This window comes from Scophthalmus maximus, chromosome 10 (assembly GCF_022379125.1).
Source record: "Scophthalmus maximus strain ysfricsl-2021 chromosome 10, ASM2237912v1, whole genome shotgun sequence".
In the NCBI taxonomy this organism is placed as follows: Eukaryota; Metazoa; Chordata; class Actinopteri; order Pleuronectiformes; family Scophthalmidae; genus Scophthalmus; species Scophthalmus maximus.
In genome coordinates, this window is record NC_061524.1 from 5,796,409 (window position 1) to 5,816,904 (window position 20,496).

Genomic DNA, 20,496 nt, shown 5'->3' on the forward strand with positions numbered 1-20,496 from the left:
CAGCTTTAGGACACGTGTTCATATGTGATATTATAACTCCAAGAAGGGGCCTCTCATAGAGAAAAAAACACTTTATTTGTGCTTTTAAATATGTCAGTGTTGGTGTAAATGTCACAGTTCCTGTGGTTCTCACGCGTCTTGTGCCTCGACCCTGCAGACTGTTCATCCTGGGCTCCTACGACAGAGAAACCCACGTCCACTGCACCCTGGAGCTGAGCAGCCACCAGTGGAAGGAGAAGAGCCGCAGCTCCATCAAACGGGTGAGCTCTCCTTCTCTTTTAAACCTCTGACCCCTCTTCTCTTTCCTCTGGTTTTCAAAATCACTGCATCCTGCTTAAAGTTACAGGAAACCAGCTTTAGAAATGTATTTCCCAAATCAACTACAATAACAACAGTAAACAGGTTGAAAACTGGACACGTGATCTGAAAACTTATCTTTTTTTTGGGGGGGGGGGGGGGGGGCAGATGTGAAGTGACTGGGTGAGTACCTGGCTTCCACGGCAACCAGCCTCACCCAATCTGCTCACTGCGCCCTCTTGTCAGTGCTACCGTTTAGGCCATTTTCCAAAAATCTGACAGTTTGTCAGTTCATTTATTTATCTTCCTTTTTTTTCAGCCTGTTATTGAAACAGCTTGTAATTCGCTTGTTTAGTTATTGAAATGAGTTATTGAAATGATATTTTGTTTTAATCTAATCAGATCCCCAAACCCGTGGTTCTTGATGATGATCTCCATCATCACAGACAGCAGCCACTTGCTGTCACGCCACAAATTAAATTATCTAATATTACTGCAGCCCTGATTATTTTGTCATTAGTGTGAAATTGAAACATTTATAATCCAATTATTTTTAATCCAATGTGTTGAATTCATTAACCTTTATTGCATTTTACTGTGATATCTATGGACATTTATTTTGCCCTATTATTAGCCTTGAAAGCATCTGAGGAACAGAGGATGATGATGTTGCAGAATCAGAGAGATTAAATATATATTTGTACAGTAGATAGAAGCTACTACTTTAGAATAGAAAAACGTACACAAAATAATATCCCTGGCTACTTCCCTCCACCCAAAATTCACAAATAATTAAAAAAAAAAATTTCACCTGTTTGACTGACTGTAGCACAAACACTTCCTCCACAGATTCTACGTCCTGCGTATTATTGACAGATTAATAATACGAGCTCATTTTCATCTTCCTTTGCCCTGATGAGATTTCCCACCGGTGACATTTGCGAGGAGGCAAAGAAAAACCTTTTCTAATTGCTGCAATTTACAGATATTACAGTTATCACATCAGGCTTGTTTGGAAGTGACTAATGACCGTTTGAGAGTGAAATGTCAGCCCTAATCACCGGCTCTCGCTCCCACAAAGCCCCCCCCCCGCGCCGCACACTTCGGGATGACATTTGCGAAGGCTCAAAGATTCTGTTGAACAGTAATTGCACCGGCAATGTTTTGCCCATATTGTGTTTAATGACTTTCCGAGGAGTTCCACCAGCAGGTGGCAGTGAAATATCAGCTCTCGCTCTCAGATGACACATTATCATCCTGTCATTTCTCTTCCTTTAGAAACAGCAGATCACAGAAACCCCGTATTTCTTTTTTTTTTATCCCACTGGCGTTCACAGTTAACGTTTTCTAAGTCAATACAAATGATAAAAATATATCTTTTATATCTGATATTTCCTTAATTATAAATCATATGACACCTCAAATCAAAGTTGTTGGGAAATGTGGGTTCAGGTTCACACTGAGACTTTTACACTATATTATAGTTCGACCTGCAATTATTGCATCTTCCCAACATTTCACGGAAAAAAGGGAAAGAATAAAAAAACAAAAATTAATTTTGCCTACAGCCATTAGTGCAGTGAACAGAACAGATAAAAAAGATAAAGCCGAAACATTAATATGAACATGCTAGAATGGCGACACCAGGAGAAGAGCAGGACACTGCAAGGCAGCTCTATGTTTAAAGTGCTTTACATGGAAAGAATAGAAAAGACAGTATTTAAAGAACAACTTGAAATGCAGACCAGCATAAAATCGAATGAGATTTTAAAAGATTAGACAAATATGTTTTGGATCAGCGACTACACCATTAAACCCTTTTCTCTTAGTCAATTGTTTTTTAGACAAAATGATATATCTGTTTCTGCCAGTTAAGTTGAGTACATGATAGTTGTACTGTTTATTTACGATGTGACTCTTCATCATTGTATCTCCAAAAACACTGGAGCAGGTTTGTATAAACTGACCACAGATTTTGCTCTAAATCCTCACTTTTTCACTTGAAAAACATAAATCTAAACTCAATAAAGGGTGAGGTTAGCTTGTGTACATAGTCTATCGAATAAATCTCCATTTAAAATATAGGTATTACAGATCACGTTTAGTAGCTGATTTTCATATGGCGTCATCATTTCTGTTTCTGTGTGGTGCCTTCAAGTGTCTCTCCTCGGCTTTTGTGTTTTTCCTTCCTTCCCAAAAATGTTGTCCCCGTGAGTCTTTGAATGCGTCGCTTGTTGTCAGTATATCCATTGTTTGTGCAGAATCTCCCGAAAGATGATTTGATTGCGCAGGACGACAAATGTGCAGCATCTCATTGCGTTTTTTGGTCTCCGTATTTCTAATCAATCAAAGAAAATAATCTGACATTTCTGCAGCTGCTGCTTAAGTATGTACCAGAAAAAAACTGTTGCGGACAACATGTCGTTGCACGTTCACATCTCGCACAAACACCACAGTGACCAGTCCTTCCTTCCAGCACCGATTGAACCGAACCAGGCCGCGGCCAGTCGGAGGCTGCAGCCAGCGATCCAACAAGTCATGAATATGTGAACTGATCCACACCGACACTTGACCAGTGCAGCCATCCGCACAGCCCTCCCCGAGTGGCCCCACTTCAAAGCTCTCGTCCCCCCCCCCCTTCTTGTTAATGTAGGCACAGAGATGCATATTCACGGTGGCATTTGCGGCCGTATTTTTTATCAGACTCCTCCAGTCTGCGTGTCCCCAGCAGGACTCTGTAGTCAGGATTAAAGGCTGTACCATCTGGTAAAGGTCAGTTCGCCATCGTCCTCTCTGCTGGTGATTGCTAGATATGAGCCGCCGCCCCCCCCCCCCCCCCCCCCCCCCCCCCCCCCCCCGCTTCCCTTATGAGAACAGACGCTTTTCTTGCGTATGGTTTTCATGCCATCTGAATATTCTCTGATCTTAAAACCAGTTTTGTGCCCTCGTAAACCTCATCGGGAAACGGCCCTCGGACTGTTTTCAACGTGTTTTCAAGGGCTCCTTCAACGCGTCTACCTTCCAGCTGAATACCACTGTACAGTTTCTGGTTCCACACACACACACACACACACAATAGAGTCACAACACCACTTTTGAATGGGGCCTGAGAGACGGTGGCTGGTTTTTAATGAGCCGTTCACAGGCTGCGCTGTTTGCTCCCTGTTGTTGTCAATTGCCAAATATTATTTCTCACACCTTCAGCGTAACCGCTGATGATATGTTTGACATTTTTTTCCAGCTCTCGGGTTCGTCTCGTCACTTCACCGTCGGCTCTCCGCACACTGATCGCGCTCATCGTCTCCCGAATGTGTGTGTGTCAGTGGGGCTTGTTTTTGTTGTAGTTGGGGCGTAGTGGGTGGGGTGTCAGCATTAAAGGATGGCAAATGTCTCTGTGCATTGCATAAGGAGGCAGTTATTAATTTATCGAGTCTGGATGGTTCGCACGGTATGTTTGAATCAAGGGAGCAGTGTTTTTTGATGCCGATCATCAGTGTTGAGTTTCTTCGATAGTCATTGGATCCGTCAGACGATAGGCCGCTGTTTCTACAAGCTTCCTGCTTTGTCGTTTCTTTGCTTGTGAAATACTTAATAATTAATACAGCTAGATGGATGAAACAGGCTGGGTTGATCTATGTAAGGAGAAATGTCATGAGGTTAAGAATCAGTTTTGCCATGGCGGAGTTTGTCCACCAGAGAGCAGTGATGAGTTTATATATCAGCTCTTTAAAACGTCCTGCTCACTACTTATATATATATATATATTTTTTGTACATGAAATGTACTTATCAATGTGATGAGTTGATGCATTTATTCAGTGTATTCAGTGTGAATTTTTTCTAATACTTTTTTTCAAGAGTAGTCGTTTAAGTAAGATATTATATCAGTAGTGCTAATACATTTCTAGTCGGGGCCTTGAGCGGTTTGGGCTTCGAGGTGAATCTATGATTCCTCTTATTATATTAGATAAAGACCTAACGCTGCCTCTCATTGGCCAATGCACGTGCACAGCAGGGTCAATGAAAGCCGGTCTGATTCCAGCGTGAGACGGGGCGGCTGCTTTTGTTTTTTTATTACTCATTTATGATGGCTGAGGTGGGTGGGGGTGGGGGTGGGGGCTCTGTCAGGCGTGTTTGCACATCTGCCCTGTCAATTCCATTGTCTGCCCTGAGAGCTGATGCTTGCTGACAGCTTGACCGAAGGGACTTTCAACATGTCTGTGTGTGTCTGTGTCTGCGCACGTAAACTACAGCTGCACATGTCGTTGTGTAACCGCGGTTTTGTCGTACATGAAAAGTGTGTGTGTGTGTGTGTGTGTGTGTGTGTGTGTGTGTGTGTGTGTGTGTGTGTGTGTGTGTGTGTGTGTGTGTGTGTGTGTGTGTGTGTGTGTGTGTGTGTGTGTGTGTGTGTGTGTGTGTGTGTGTGTGTGTGTGTGTGTGCGCTTGCGGGGACTTGAAAGAAGCGCTGACCATGAACATGTAACCTTAGCAGAAGCTCCTCATCACACACGTTTAGAAAAATTATAACTGTTCAGAAACATCTGATATGATGTGATGTGCTCCAGTTTGATCGGCTTCATTCTGCCTTTGTCGGATCATACGCTGCTTTATTTAGTGAGGAAACGGATGCAACCCGTTGATTTATTTGCAGAAGTGTATTTTACAATTACATTCTCGCGGAAATAAACAAACGGAAATAAACAAAAGTATATATACATTTATGTAAACCTAAATTAAAAATAGTTCTGCCGACCGAAATGTGTTCATGTGGAAATGCAGAGTCTGAGGATGTGTGGTTAAAATATTAAAATAAGAGAAATGATGTGATGTAATTTGGAAGCTTTGACTTTGAGCTTTAGACATCATGAGACGCCTATACACCTTTGTTGTACTAAGAGATTATCAGGGTTTAGCTGCTGTAGTGATGATGATTGATCAATAGAGTCAAGTCCATGTTATTTCTGTGGCTCCACATCACGACAGAAGTCGTCTCAGGGCTATTTTTTTACATAAAGAAGGTGTAGATCACACAGCTCAGCAAAGACGAAGAGTTTTTTACTCTGCACAGATATTTTAAATTTAGTTTGCTATGAAGACAGATTTCATAAGTATTTGCGTGACTCCATATGAGGTTTGGTGAGAGACGGACGGTGGACGTGGGGCCACGCGTTTGGTCTAATCAGCATTTAAAACCGATTAACTGGTGATAATTGTCAAGCATCAATGTCAGACTGAAGATGGTTTAGAGGAGGGTGATCATCTTATTGGATGCTGAAGGTTAGGAATGTTAAAGTTAAAAACAAAATTCGATTGTTGCAAAAGAAAGAACGGGGAATTTTATGCAGGTGATTTTATCGTCACAAACTCACAGACACGTGTGTGCGCACACACGCACGCACGCACACACACACACACACGCACACACACGCCCCCCCACCCCAGCACACCCCAGTGATTGTTTGATGTTCCACTCAGAGCGTCTTTGTGTCTTTAATAAGCCCCGACACCCGATGAAAGACACCACACGCACACGCACACACCTTCTCACAATGAGTCATCAGCAGCACCAGACAGGCCACCGTTTCACTTTCCACTCTTTGGAGAAGTGGGGTAAAAGGGTAAAATAATCAATCGCAGAATAAGTAACTTTATATCAACACATACTATTTCCATGTTGAATATTTTCTGGTAAATCAATTGAGAAACTGCTGATGGGTAAAATACCCACATGCATTCATAAAAGAACTAGGACTGGGTATAATCATCGGCGTCTTTACAGTACCTTAATAGACATTTAATTCTGTGAAATTAGAGTTTTCATTTTGTTTCCAAATACATTAAAATATGCTTTGTCCAGAGTATGAACCTTCTCAATACAGGCTACATGTTTAAAAGCTTCCTGCTGGTCAAGCACAGTCTGATGCTCTGCAAAGGTCTTCGAATGTGGCAACACAGAGTGATCACTCTCGGCGTCGCCTTCCCCCCAAAAAACCCCACAACGCTGTTTGTCACCATGCACGTCCACACACACATAATCAAATAGAGGCTAAGGGAGCCTATCACCTTTTGTCATTTTCCCCTAACGCATACATTGACTTTGGGGGGGGGGGGGGGGACTGGTGCTGGTGACGCACTCATCATCCGCTTCCGCCTTGCCGCGACAATTAAATGGCCCGTTCTAATTCTGTTTGACAACTGCTGGCCGCGCGGCTGAAAGGCAGATTAAAGACATGAGGGGTCGGTCCTACAAGGTGTTTGTTTCTAATCGCTCCCTCCACTGATCAATCCACTTCGGGGAAGAAACTCAATATACAAGCCGCTATGTGCATGACAGCCGGAGCCGCGGCCATATTACAGATTTTTTGGCCATTTTCATTTGAAATGTTCTTTTGTTTTTTTTCCAGATCCTATAGGCATCACCGGTTACTGTCAAAATTGACGCCCACAACTCCAAATAGTGGCCACACTGATGTGTAATTAGTCGGATCAATACTTGATCACCGGAGCCGTCACATTTCAGTGTTTCCCGCTAGATGATGTCCCTGTACAGTCTAAGTAGGGGTGGGCGGTGTCTCGAATATATTCGATGTGTATTATTGCACACAAGACTATATCGCAAACGCCGCGACCAAAAATGTTCACGTAATATTTTGTAAAGGAGCCGGAATAAGACTCGCTTTGAAGTTTAAAATTGTCCCAATAGAAACCATTAATTAAGATTAAAGAATGTTTAATACAGACATGGGTTGCAGGGACTTCTAGAATCATCATACTGGTGTGATTGTATCAAAGGGTTCAATTGTGCATTTTTGGAGAGCTTATATATATATCGTGTATGGCGATAAAACTAAATTATTATTCATAGGCCATATCACGCAGCCCTAAGTCTAAGTGTAAATAATACATTTAAGTAAATATGCTGTGTGAACATATGACAGGGATTATTTGTATTCTGGAGCCTAATAGGGGCGTCGCCTGGTTTCCACTTTACATCCTCTACATTACTTTAATGTCACATGTCAATGATATGGCATTATAATAATCATGTGTAAATGCACAGGATATTATCTTAAATCTTTCACTTTAAATCTTTGCTATCACTTTGTCTTATGAGCACTACTTCTAAATATATTTTTCTAATCATTTCTTCAGACGATGTGGTTTGGTGAAAATATCAATTTTCTTTTTAAATTCTCCCGTTAAACCTTAGCTAATGTTAGTCCATTATTCGTTTTTTTAATCGATTTGATGTTGATTGATCATTCATGTGGCTCTTATGTCTTTCTGGGAATATAAACATGAACAATATTGGGAAAGGATCAACTCCCAAAACACAGACATTTCAGAAATACGCACACGTCGTTTGATTAGTCTGAGGCTTCACCTTCCTCGTTCATTTGGGTTGAACAAACTCCCCATTATCTCTGAGTAACTCTGAGATAACACAGACTCCTGATTTATAAAATTAGTCTGAATGGCCTCTCTTTCCATCTCGACGCATCTGACAACTGACATGACGTAGGCCTGTCTGTTTTCGGTCTGTTTCTCTTCTTCTGTGTCAGTGTGTATTCAGAGTGATGGCAACCACTGAGTCTTTTTGCTGTTTCTTCTTCTCCTCGACAAAAATGATATTACATAGGATGTATTATGCAGCAGCAGAGCCAAATTGAATAAAAGCATTTATTCTTTCTTTCTTTTCTTTCTTTCTTGCTGTTCTCCTCCTCCCAGACTCGGCGAGGGGATGGGAGTCGTCGCGCGTATCGGCTATTTTTAAACATTTGGTTTGTTTTTAGATGAGATGCTAATAAAATCCGCAGCCCGGTCACGTGGAGGCGGAAATTCAGGCGAGAAGCCGTGCAAATGTTAAAAGGAGTGATAAGGAAATGTTAATTGGTCACGCGGTGAGGTCGTTTCTTGTGGGGACCAAAAAGAAGAAGGAAAAAAAGGCCCTTTGCCAATCCCCGCATCTGAGGCAACTGTGCAGCCGGGGACGGAGATAGTCTCGGTGTTTGCTTGGCAGACGAGAGGTGTTCAAAGGAATCAGAGAGACTGAAATGCCAACTTGATAACAAGAGGAGGGGGGGGGGGGGGGGGGGGGGGGGGGGGGGGGGGGGAGAAACGGCGTCTTCTTCCTCTCTGGACCAGTGGTAGCACTTCAGGATTTTTAGTCGTCATTTAATTAACCGGGATGATGTAACGGTCACGACGGATCGTTGTTTCTCAGCGGCGGGACAATGACCGCGCCGCGGAAAAGGGAGCGTGTGGGCGACCGAGCCGCGGCTGCCGTCGATACAAGTGCAAATTAGGCAGGGCACCTCTTTTTGTTTGCCCGTGTCTCCATAACAACTCCTTTGTTCTTAAGGCTTTTTGAAACCTGCTTGCCATGATGAGAGAAAAAAAAAAAAGCAGCTGGGAAATTCAGATGGAGCCACACCATGAGCAAGTGTAAAGCTGAACTTCAATGGTGGTTTTTGCCCAAGAAGGATGAATTTAACATCCACCAATGTGCTGAAGTAATTTTATATCTCCCCATTATTCTCTCTGTGTCCGGAGTGTAATCTCTTCTATATTGACATTAGGTTACATGCGGTCTGTGGCGGGTGGAGACGGTCAATATGTGAGAAAAAATGAGTCCCGTTATCATTGGGTTTATCACAAATGGAGGGAGTAATGGGGCGCTAACACTGCTTTCATAAAGAATCAGTCCATAGGGAAACGTTCAGATGATATCTTGAAAACACAGCTGGGCGGTCGCTGGCGACAAAATGGAGTGGAAATGTTCCGATGCAGATTCGATTCTGTAACTCCGCGCCCGTCTGTGACATCGCGTCTCGGGAACATGCGACGCACGACATGCGTCACCGTGGAGCCGCCTGATAAGGGGCCTACGTAAACACCCGACACCCGAGCAGTCGCTGGCCGTGCACACCAGCCCCCCCACCCCCCCACCCCCGTCAACGCCGGGGCCGCTAATTGGATGTGGCAGGGAATTGCGGCGCACTTGCCCCGCGGCGACTTGTACCCTATAACCATACACAAATCGATCTGACATGTGGTATTAGATTAAATTACCGCGCAGCGCACTGACAAGGAAAAGGATTCGTTCAACCCTCACCTCTCCGTCTCACGCGCACCCTCCCAGACCTGCCGGACCAACAGAGGGATGTTCAGCCAAGCAGCAGGGGATGCTGCTCCGTCCGAGCCATCCATCAGGCCGGGGGTTTCAGGCCGGCCTGCAGGGCCCCCCCCCCCCACCCAGATGTGTATCAGTACACACATAACCTCCTAATGACTTATCCCACGTCCAGTGTAACACACACATTGTACCTGGAACCTTGTTGATCTCTGACTCTTTCATTGGCTCCACCATGAGGTTTACTCTTCGTGTGTGTCTCCCCCCCCCCCCCCCCCCCCCCCCCCCCCCCCCCCCCATGTTTTTATTTTTTTTTTAAGTCAAATTTTCCCAGTTTATCCAGATCAGGTTAGCATTTAGCTCATAGCACTGTAGTGCCTAAATAGAGCCACGGGTATGATTAGTATAAGTAAGTGTCCATTTCAGGCCATCATGAGTTTGTAGACAAATTTAAATAAAATGTATATTAATCTGTACTATTCTTACTGTGAAAAGTAAATTTAATACAACATCCGAAACATACATAGGTCTTCTTTTCTCTTTTTAGAAAGGCTCAGTAATTTCCACATTTGGTGCTCTAGTGAGTATCTCTGGCAGCAGGATGGTGTGTGTGAGATATGAATAAGAAATTCAATTCTGGGGGAGTTTTGAGGAAATGAAAAAAAAGAGCTGCTTCATCCATGGGGGGGGGGGGTGTAGAGAGCAGAGCGTCATTTTTTTCAGATTTATTTCCCCTGTGGTGAATCCACTCCTTTTTCTTTTTTTTTCCGGGAGCGAGCCCTTGATATGTCAGCGTGTAAGAGAAAGTGTAATAGATGTTGTCCTTTTTTCCACGGTGAGTGTTTTTATTCCCGGGATCAAAGGGAAACTTGTCTGGGCGTCTGTCCTGCAGGTACATATTAACCTTTCGTTTGTTCTCCGTGGCAGCGCAGATAAAAGTGAGGGTGTTTTTTTTCCCCCCGCTGAAATAGACGGGGAAATTGCTCCATTTACATCCGGCCATTTTGGGCCTCGCTCTGTTCTTTGTTTTGTCCTCTCTGCTCGGGAGAACAGGAGCCGAGAGCAGCTCGCCGTCTCAGTCGATGTTAACAAGGTTAGTGCAGTCGCGGCGGCTCGGCCCCCAAAGAGAAGGCTCCACTCGGAACAATTAAACTTCGCCTTCGGAGAAGCGCCGAAACGGCCACTTCTCTCAGGCGCGTCGGTGGGGGAAGGATCCATATCTCCCCCCTTTTTCTTTTTTGGATTTTTACGGCTCCACCAGATCTCAGATTACAACCAGGATTACATTGTGCGGTGTGCAAACACATGCGTTGCATTAGTGACAAAACATTCGCGCCTTGCAGCAAGGAAATGACGTGAACATACCGTGGAGCCGCTTTGACATGGACCGATCTCTCGGCCTCTGGTTAGTTTCAACAGGCCGATCATCTTCTGCCAAGTTCCTGGAGACCGGGACTCTTCCCTCAGTATTTGGGTGTAAAAACTTACCGTGGTGGCTATTAGTGGCCGTATACCAGGGCGTAAGCATAAAAGATGCAAAGTCAATTTACACCTCCAGGTCTGAATGACTTTGTTTCTTCGGCTACACCAACATCACTACCTTTTAGTTTTAAAACCCATCACCGTCCACACTACTGCGGCGCCTTTTTCCCAGGAAAGGAGAAGTTCAGAAAACGCCGGTCGCCCCCGTTTTGGAACGATAACGGCGTCACCAGCATTCGCTTCCTGATTGGTTTATCACCGGTCGCCACACCACACTAAAACCAGCGGTGAAGGCGAAACGTCGTGAATGAAAACAGTTCCACCCCGTCGGTCCTAGAAAAGAAATCGCTGCTCTTACTTTACTCACCGTTGCTGTCAATGCACGAGTCCTCCTTAAAGGACTTAAGTGTTTTACGAAGCATTTAATGTTTTTGAGATTAGCACCGCAGAGATTCAAGCAGTTGGTGAAACAGGCTTTCTTCTCACATAGTCTAATGAATTAACTGTTATTTTACTGCTACAAAGGACCGAAGGTATAACATTTATACTATGAATTTTACTTAAGGTTATATAATCATTATGTACGGTTGGGCACAACAATCATTCTTTATGCTTCAGGTTTGGACAATACTGTATGTGGAATGCGAAACGAAAAGGGTGAAGCCAGGATGCAGACGTAAACCTGCAGCTCTGTGTCTCAGAAAGCGGTGATGCTGCTGCTGCTGCTGCTGCAGAGCAGTCGTCTTATCACTGGAGGCTCGTGTGCACTGCCACATAATTAGGTCCATACGAGGCTCTGTGACTGTGCATATATTGGTGGTGTAAGTGTGTGTAAAAGGGAGATTGCAGCTATTTGCACTTCAACAGAATGGACTCGTACGCTCGTCGTCTCCTTTGTAAATCTATCGAAGGGCACAATGGCCACAGTGCAGCAGCCAGCGGTGCAGCTGTACACACACACGCGCGCGCACTCACACACACACACACACACACACACACACACACACAGCTACAGAGGTGCTTCAATCGGCCACATTCAGCAGCTACTCTCACCTCTCAGCTGATTCTTAAAATATCACCGCCCCGAAAGACTGTGCGTGAACCGTAAGTAGCGAAGCACAAGCTAACACACTGAGCACCGCCGTCGGGGTCTGAAGTTACCATTTGACAAATGTCACTGGAAAAAATAATACACCACACCATCAACCACTGTGGTTGATATCCTTCTCAGACAGTACTACAGGACGTATGCAGTATAAATACTGTATATTTATAATTCCAGTTTTTTTCTATTTATTTAGATGTTCCTCTATGCTCTTGAAAATGAAAGACAATAGAAAAGATGTTTTTACAAGACAACTCAACAGTTAGTCACAATTCAGCTGATTCAAAACTGACAAACTTTTTAATTTCAACCAAATGCTTTTTTCCCACATTAATTTCTTCAAACTCGATAATCTCCTATTTTTTTTTTTAAGATTCTGTTTGACTGCTGGGCTGTTCATTATTTTATGAAAAATATAAGATTATACAAATACAAAATTCAATGGTTTCAAATACCATATGTAAATATGTTGAATCAAATATAATGCGTAGTGTAATCTATGTTCTGGCCTGTGAATGATCAGATCTGATGCGTCACAGGACCGATGACCCTGCGAGACGGACGGTCTGCTGCGTGTTGAGGATACATCTGTGGATTCGGCTACCTGCTCACCAACTAATGGTCACCGGGAGATGTGAAGCTGAATAGGTCTTTAGATTGCACATTTTCCCTACAGCGACCTGTTGTCTCTCTCCGCAATGTTGTTAGTCTTCATGGAAGAGCTGCAACATGGCCAGATCAGATTAAACCTCGAGAGAGAGACACACACACACACACACACACACACACACACACACACACACACACACACACACACACACACACACACACACACACACACACACACACACACACACACACACACTGAACGGTGATTCAGAAAGACTATCCACCTTCATCCTTTTAACATCAGTACTCTACATGTGAAGCCTTGACAATAACTGATATACTGGAGTCACTGCTCGTATGAACAGATATGAGTGATTTAATGCAACTTGTCATATTCACCAGTTTTTTTTTCCTTCTTTGAATTTTTCTCTTGGGCACAAGTGATCCAGGTCTGTCACGTTCGTCAGGTGCCTTACCTTTACTTAAGAATCATACTAATGCCTTAATCTAAATTAATCTGCAGATTAAATGTTTATTAAATTGAATGTCACCGGGTTACTCATTTCTGACAGCAGGACCTGAAGCACTATGGTTTATATATTCATTTTTACTCTGTGGTAACGTTTGTGATTATTATACATCGATGAAACTTGCCCACAAATGGAGCAGAGAGCAGGTTAATATAACAATTTGGTAGCATCAGTTTTGGTTTTGATCCATCTTCCTTTCTCATCTTGTATAGATCATCTGTTTATTCAAGGCCAGCTCTAACTCAATCACTGCCATCCACCAGAACCCGTAACAAATGACAGCAGGGGAAATTACAGTCATTCGTCTCCGTCAGCCCACATCACGTCGGCCCTCCTTGTCTCTCATTTAAATCAGGACGCGTGTGCCTTCTTCGACGTCTTTCTCCTCCTCCACCTCAATTAGCTTTTTCCCCTGTACCTGGAAAGATTCCACCATATGTCTCCACTAAGCCGACACTCTGCACCAATCACAGCTCAAATTGGACAGGGTTTTACATACGTGGTTGAGGTGCGAATGTCTTCAGACTGTACATTGCACTCGTCATTTGACAAACGGCCTGTCAGGCAGAGAGCGGGTCACCTCCGCATCCCAACAGGTGTGTTGTGGGATCTGTGACTTGGACTGTGTGCAGTGGCTGTTATTAAAGCAGCCAGCGGGCGGAGGTTTAATTGCAGCTCTCTCTCCTCTCCCACAGAATTGCCACTTTCAGTTTGATTCTCTCCTCAAAGTGCTGGAGGCAGATGTCAGTGATGCTCTTGAGGCATTTGTCATCTTACAGTTTATTCAAATTCTTGTTCTTTTGCACACGAAAAAAAATGCGGTCCTGATTAGACGTTGACGTTCAACATTTAAAAATATACATTTCAGTGCTTCTCACCAAAATGCTTGCTAGGTGTGTGTATTAGGGATACAAGTTTTAAGCAGAACTCCCTTCACCAATGTCACAGTGATGGAGAACAGTTATTTGGTGAACGGATTGTCCCTCCAGTTGTGTTAACTTGCATGCAACAAGTAAACTTTATTCAATTATTAACAATGCACAATCCAAAATATTGCACACATTTCTCTAGTACAGCATGAGTTATTCACCAAACATTTACTAGATTAACCTCATCCTTTTTAGATTACATTTCCCCCCACCAAAATACAATATTTACTTTTTTACTCTGATAAATAACCGTGAATACAAATCATACAATATTAAATCCTTTCTAAAATCAAGTTTATGAAAAACACTTTCATTCTTTCTGTCTAATTGTCAAAATGTTTTTAAAAAAAACAGAAAAGTCAAATTCTTCCTAACGGTATGTATGATAAAGCCAGTATCATCCATAAGTATCTAAAGATACAGCTTTGAAAAATCAGGTTTAAAAAAGTAGACCGTAAATGAATCCTATTTTTGCATAAAACATTACTGCCGGAGTTGTAAACATACTGTCAGCTGCCTGTGACCTCTGGATTAATGTTGGCATTCGTTCTGTTTTTCTCTTGTGACCTGTATGTATCAGACGGAGGTTATCAAGGGGCCATGTGGCAGCGTGGGGATGACCTTCAGGCATGTTCCTGCCACTGAGGGGGATGCGGTCCACGTCAGCATTGAGACGGTCACGCCCAACTCCCCTGCAGCCTTGGCAGATCTGCAGAGGGGTGATCGCCTCATTGCCATTGGAGGTCTGACATGTCACTGCACACGTCAATTATCAGCTGAATGTCGTAATCTTACAATACAAATCATTTGTGTAAACATTCTCAAGACCAAGTCTTTAAATTGTTTTAGCTATCGACTAAAAACATACTTCCTGTTTTTGTTTCTGTTGACAGGTGTCAAAGTGACATCCTCGGTTCAAGTGCCCAAACTATTGAAGCAGGCTGGAGACAGGGTGGTGGTACTTTATGAGAGGCCTGTTCGTCACCAGGCTCCCTCTCTGGGAAGCTTGGGAACTCTTCAGGAAGGGTTTGGGCAGCTCGAGGAAACAGGTTTCATCCCCCAGCCAGGTGGCTATGAGGAAGAGCCGGCCCCCATCACCACCCTTTCTGACATATCCGACAGCAAAGACATGGACTCTGAGTTTGAAGAGTTGATTGTGGACTCCAAACTTAACCAGACGGGTGGCCCCAACAGCAGTACTACAAATACCAGTGAATCTAAGGAGGATTTCTTACTCACAGTTAACCAAAGCCCCAAAAGGACTGTGGCCAACTTGGCCTCCAAGCCCCTTGGTTCCATATCACCCATTCTCAACCGCAAGTTAAACTTGGTGGGTCTCCAGTCACCACTAAAGCCTCAGCCCAAAGAATCCCCAAAGCCCTCTCCACATAAGACCAGTGGTGATCCAGGTGAGGGTCTGCAGCGCCCCACTGTTCCACCCCCACCTCCTCCCTCTCGCCCCCTCCTGCCGCCAAGACCTCAAATAAGGTTGACACCGGCCTCCTCGGAAACCAGTCTTTTGGAAGGGGTTGATTCTGTTACAACTACTAATGCTACTGTCGCTCCTACCGCGACCGCCACCGTCTGTGCTTCTGAGAAATCTCCAGAAAAGGCTCCTCTCACTGCAGCCAATGAGGAGAGGGCTGGCACAGAGAAGACATGTGTCAAACAGGCTGAGGCAAAGCAGACCGCCAAGCCAAATGAGTCGAGTGATGAGGTACCGGGCCCTTCCACTGCGACCAACAGTAGCAAGGCTTATCAAACAAAGGACAAGGCTTCAGATGGCTCATGCAGCACGCGGGATAGTCTAGAGGACCACGCCATCTGGGAATCCCCAGAAACCATGTTTCGTAATCAGACAGCACGCTGGCCCAAAGCCTCTATGGTGTGTGATGTAGAGAGCAACCACAAGTACCTTAATGTGGCCCTGTGGTGCAAAGATCCCTTTAAGCTGGGTAGTTTGTTGTGCCTGGGCCACGTGAGCCTCCAGCTGGAGCACGTAGCACTGGAATGTATGGCGACATCTTCTGCGGAGTACCAGAGCACCTTTCGGCTGGGGCCCACTGAGCCCCGAGCTAACGTTAGCCGCACTGCACTACGCAGTCTCGGCACCCACAAGGGCTTCAATGAGAAGCTGTGTTACGGAGATGTTACCCTGAACTTCTGTTACTTAGCCGAGGGTGACTTTGAGTATCAAGGGGGGCTGGTAGAGAGAGAGGAGGGGAGTCTTCACGATGAGGACCTAAGGGAGAGGGAGAGGGAACACATCCCCTCGGCACCACGCGACGACTTGGCCTATGGCGCCATGCAGTTGGTGGAGGTTCGTCACAACTTCCAGGACACACAGTTCCAGAACCCCACCTGGTGTGAATACTGCAAGAAGAAGGTTTGGACCAAGGCAGCCTCTCAGTGTATGATCTGCGCCTACGTTTGCCACAAGAAGTGCCAGGACAAGTGCCTCTCTGAGAATCCCTTCTGTGTGGCGGCGACCGAACGTCGTGGAGCTGACCCTGAGGCCAAATCCACCATAAACCGGGCCACCACTGGCCTGACGCGCCACATCATCAACACCAGCTCCCGCCTGCTTAATCTCCGCCAGGTGCAGAAGACTCGGCTAGTTGAGCAGGTGGTCGATGTGGTGCCCGGAACGGTGGAACCCTCACCCAAGCACACACCCAACACTTCAGACAATGAGAGCAGCGACACTGAGACCTACACCAGTGGTGCCAGCCCCTCGAAACAGCCAGTCAGCAGCGGTGGCAGCAGTAAACTTGTACGACGGGAAGGCGGGTTGGATGACAGCGTCTTCATCGCCGTGAAGGAGATAGGTCGGGACCTGTACCGGGGGCTGCCCACAGACGAACGCTCCCAGAAGCTCGAGTTGATGCTGGATAAGCTGCAGCAGGAAATTGACCAGGAGCTGGAGCATAACACCGCCCTTCTGCTGGAGGAGAGGGAGGCCACAGATTCCCGACGCAAGGCCCTGATTAATACGGCCCTGACCAAGTCTGGGGAGAGGCTGCAGGCCCTCACCTTGCTGATGATCCACTATCGAGCTGGCATTGAGGACCTGGAGTCGGTGGAGAGCACCTCGCCCTCGGAGCAGCAGGGCTTCAAAGGAAAAGGAGAAGGCCTGGAGGAAGAGGCCCTGATGGGAACTGAGGTCTATGACAGTGACATCTGCAGCCCGGTGGAGGTGCAGCTGCTGGATGACATTACCGAGGAGCAGATCTGTGTGGAGGCGCTCCACTAAATAAGACTAGAAGGAATAAGGAAGAGGGACATGCTCACGTCTCGCTCCCAAAATTGTGTCCGGATTGCTTTTTGAGAGGGATTCCAGCAGTCTGTTTTAAATATTTGGGGGTTGCTGAGGTCCAGTTTTTGATTCACTTCATTTTTACATGAAAAAAAGAAAGGATGGTTAAAGGAATTTTCTCCCTCCAGATTCATAATAATCCTAATCATTGATGTTTTTCTTTGCACAGTGTGATGCTCTCCATGCTTTTCCGTGTGTTTTGGGTTTTTTTTAAAGGGAAACTTGAAAGCTACATCATTACCTGTTCTCAGTAGCGCTGCACATTTATCCTGTTTTTTTTGTTGTTGCTGTTGTTTTTGGCTTCAAATGTCATTGTAAGCATTTAATCTAGTTTGCTTTCTTGTCTGTTACCAATTTGACATAAGGACTCTAGACGACGTGCACCTGTCTGTGGTGTACTAATCTGAATCATCTTTAATTTTTGGAGAAGCAAACATGTTGAATATTTCCTTGTTGTGAATAACAAGTCCATATGAAGGTGACATATTTAAGTCAATATCCGTGTGAACACTACTAAGGAAAAGCAGCTTTACACATCCACATCTGTGGAACATCTTCTTTGTCTAATGCAGTCATACATATCTTTTTGTTTTGGGCACTTTTTTACTGTAACATATTTGGATTTTAGAAGTGACTTTCTCTCCTCACACAGCTCTTTGTGATTTCAGCATAATTATAAGTGGAACCTAATATATAATTTTGCCTCTTTGTTTTGGTTTATTTGTATTTGTATTAGCCAGGCCAAACATGTTGTTACCCTAAGGCACGTAACTTATCAAAACTGTCATGGATCGAATGTGAGAGAGGCTCGAATATTGTTTGTGATTGATTTCTGAATGATCGTTTCCAAGCAAACGCTTGTTGTCGGGACATTTTTTGGACGCCCTTCATAATCTTTTGAAGGGCTGGTTGAGGGTTAATATTTGCTAGAATTGAGTTTATGTTTGGGTGAGGGTTGGGGTAGAAAGACCAACCTGTGTGTCTTTGTGAAGATGATTTCCATTCTTCAAGCAGCTTGTTTTCATGCCCAAACAAATGTACATTCAGCCCTTATCCATGTTTTGTGTATATACAACTGTTTGGTACCACCTTATCTTGTTCCCTGGCAAAACCATCAACCAAGCATTGGTGTAGCACGATTCTATCATGATTCTATCACGACTATCTACTGCTGTTCATCCATTTTTCAACCTTAGAGCGCCTCTGGAAGATTGCTTGTCAAGAGGGTATAATCTTACTCTTTGTATATCTCAAGGAAAAAACATTCATCCCGAAACACTGAAAAATGGCAGACAATGTCCTTTCCCCCCACCCCTTGTTATTCTGATGGTTATCTTGCCAGTCAGTGCCACAACAGATATTTCCAGCACAAACAGAAATGGGGTTTGATCGTGGATATTCGGTAAGGTTGAGTTTGATAACTTTCTATAAATATCAGCAGCCATCGGCAGGTTTTTCTTGGATCAGAATTGTGACGTTCAACGAGTCGTCAGGGAGAACAGCCCTACGTTTAAAAAAAAAGAAAAATAAAAGAATGGTTTAGTTAGAGTATCAGATTGAGTTGGAAGTCTTTACGTAATATTTGATAGTTTTTTTGACAGTCATACTGTACCATCTCTTTGGGTTGTTGAATGGCCTCAGTATGTGTAAAATGAAGCGCTCGTTGGAAACGTCTTAGTAGCATCTTTTCAACAGTTAGGCTCCTGTGTCCCATCAGTTTGTTTCGAACTTTGGGACAATATGACATCCCAATATGACCGGTAGTGACACTATCCCTCAATATTTCTGACTGTGACTACAACAGTCAGTCTCTTGTCGAGAGTGAGGAAGAAGGGCCGATAGAAAAAGCCTAAATTGTTGCTTTTTAAATTACAATTTTTTTCCCGTAAATCACATTTTTTCCTTGGCCCCATATCCGTCCATGCCCCCCAGGGGTTGGCGAGCACTACGTTAAGGCTGGCACAAGGATTGTCTCAAGATTTTGAATAAAAAAAGAAAATATGACACTGCTCAAAATACACTGAACACCAGTTGATTTTTTTTAGACTTTAATGTGTTGGACACGCCCAAGCCGGTACGAACACGGACAGTTGTGGGTTTGCATACATCGACACGTTTCGCCAATGTACAGTAGAAAACATGACAGCAAGAAGACAAGTTTTGTTTGGCTGAAAATGCAAAAAAAAGTCACACAAAAAAGAAATCGGTGTCTGACAGCTTCACGAGAACAGGAACAAGGACGTGGAATACAGTACAAACATCACAAAATACAAATATTACACGAGCATCCAATTCACTCTTCTGGCGCATGTGCAGTCGGCGTGCTTGCCGTCCTCAAATTTTCGGACCACACGAGGGTCCACGCGAACCCCTTCGCCGACGTCGTCGCAGATGACAACGGTCACGTCATGGCGGACCTTTGTGGACACGCGCACGCAGAAAGCATGAACTGGCCTTTAGTGGAAGCAAAGGCACACTTCACGTCGTTTTTAAGTGTAGTAGATATGTGGCTCTTGTAGATATTGGCTTACTGGCTGCTATACTTGTCGAATCTCTCTCTCAAGTCACTGTATATTCAGATTTTTTGTGCAATATTTTTGTAGGAAATGACACCAGATAATCAGCGACCAATCCCAATGTTTGTGGTTTGTCTCCTTTTTCTCTCTGAAAAGTGTGTAGTCGCCGTGCCCCGTCCGTCTCTAACCGGAGGGGAGATCGATGACGGCCCGACGGGAGGAGTCCCCGCTCTTAAACCCCTTTAGCCCGAGAAAGCACTGCTTTTGCTGCTGCTGCTGCTGCTGCTGTTCTTGCTGTCGTTACAGTGTGCTCTTCCACAGAACTCATAACCACAGGCTTCTGCCACCCCCTCCCCCTCCCCCTCCCCCAGCACCTAACCTTTTGAAACTGCACTTACAGTTCCGCCTGTGTCCACCGCAGCTTTTCAAGCAGGTGTTTGTTTCTTTTCCTTATTTTGTGTATGTGAGGGACGTAGTACAGCTTTTCAAGGAGGCTCATGTGAAGCTTTACTGTACATAACCTAAATAAACAAGCTCAAATTGATTCCCATCACTCTTGCTTTGTGGTTTCAATCGGTGG

The 20,496-nt window shown here is 44.6% G+C and overlaps 1 protein-coding gene across 1 annotated transcript in view; it reads left to right on the forward strand.

Moving 5' to 3' along the window:
- Nucleotides 1-20,460, forward strand: part of pdzd8 (PDZ domain containing 8) — a 34,359-nt gene extending 13,899 nt beyond the window's left edge. Inside the window, exons 3-5 of the mRNA XM_035606947.2 lie at nucleotides 158-260; nucleotides 14,665-14,827; nucleotides 14,978-20,460. Coding sequence (XP_035462840.2) covers nucleotides 158-260; nucleotides 14,665-14,827; nucleotides 14,978-17,337 — 2,626 coding nt within the window. The 3' untranslated portion in view covers nucleotides 17,338-20,460. The remainder of the gene's footprint in view (nucleotides 1-157; nucleotides 261-14,664; nucleotides 14,828-14,977) is intronic.
- The last annotated feature ends 36 nt before the right edge of the window (nucleotides 20,461-20,496 follow it).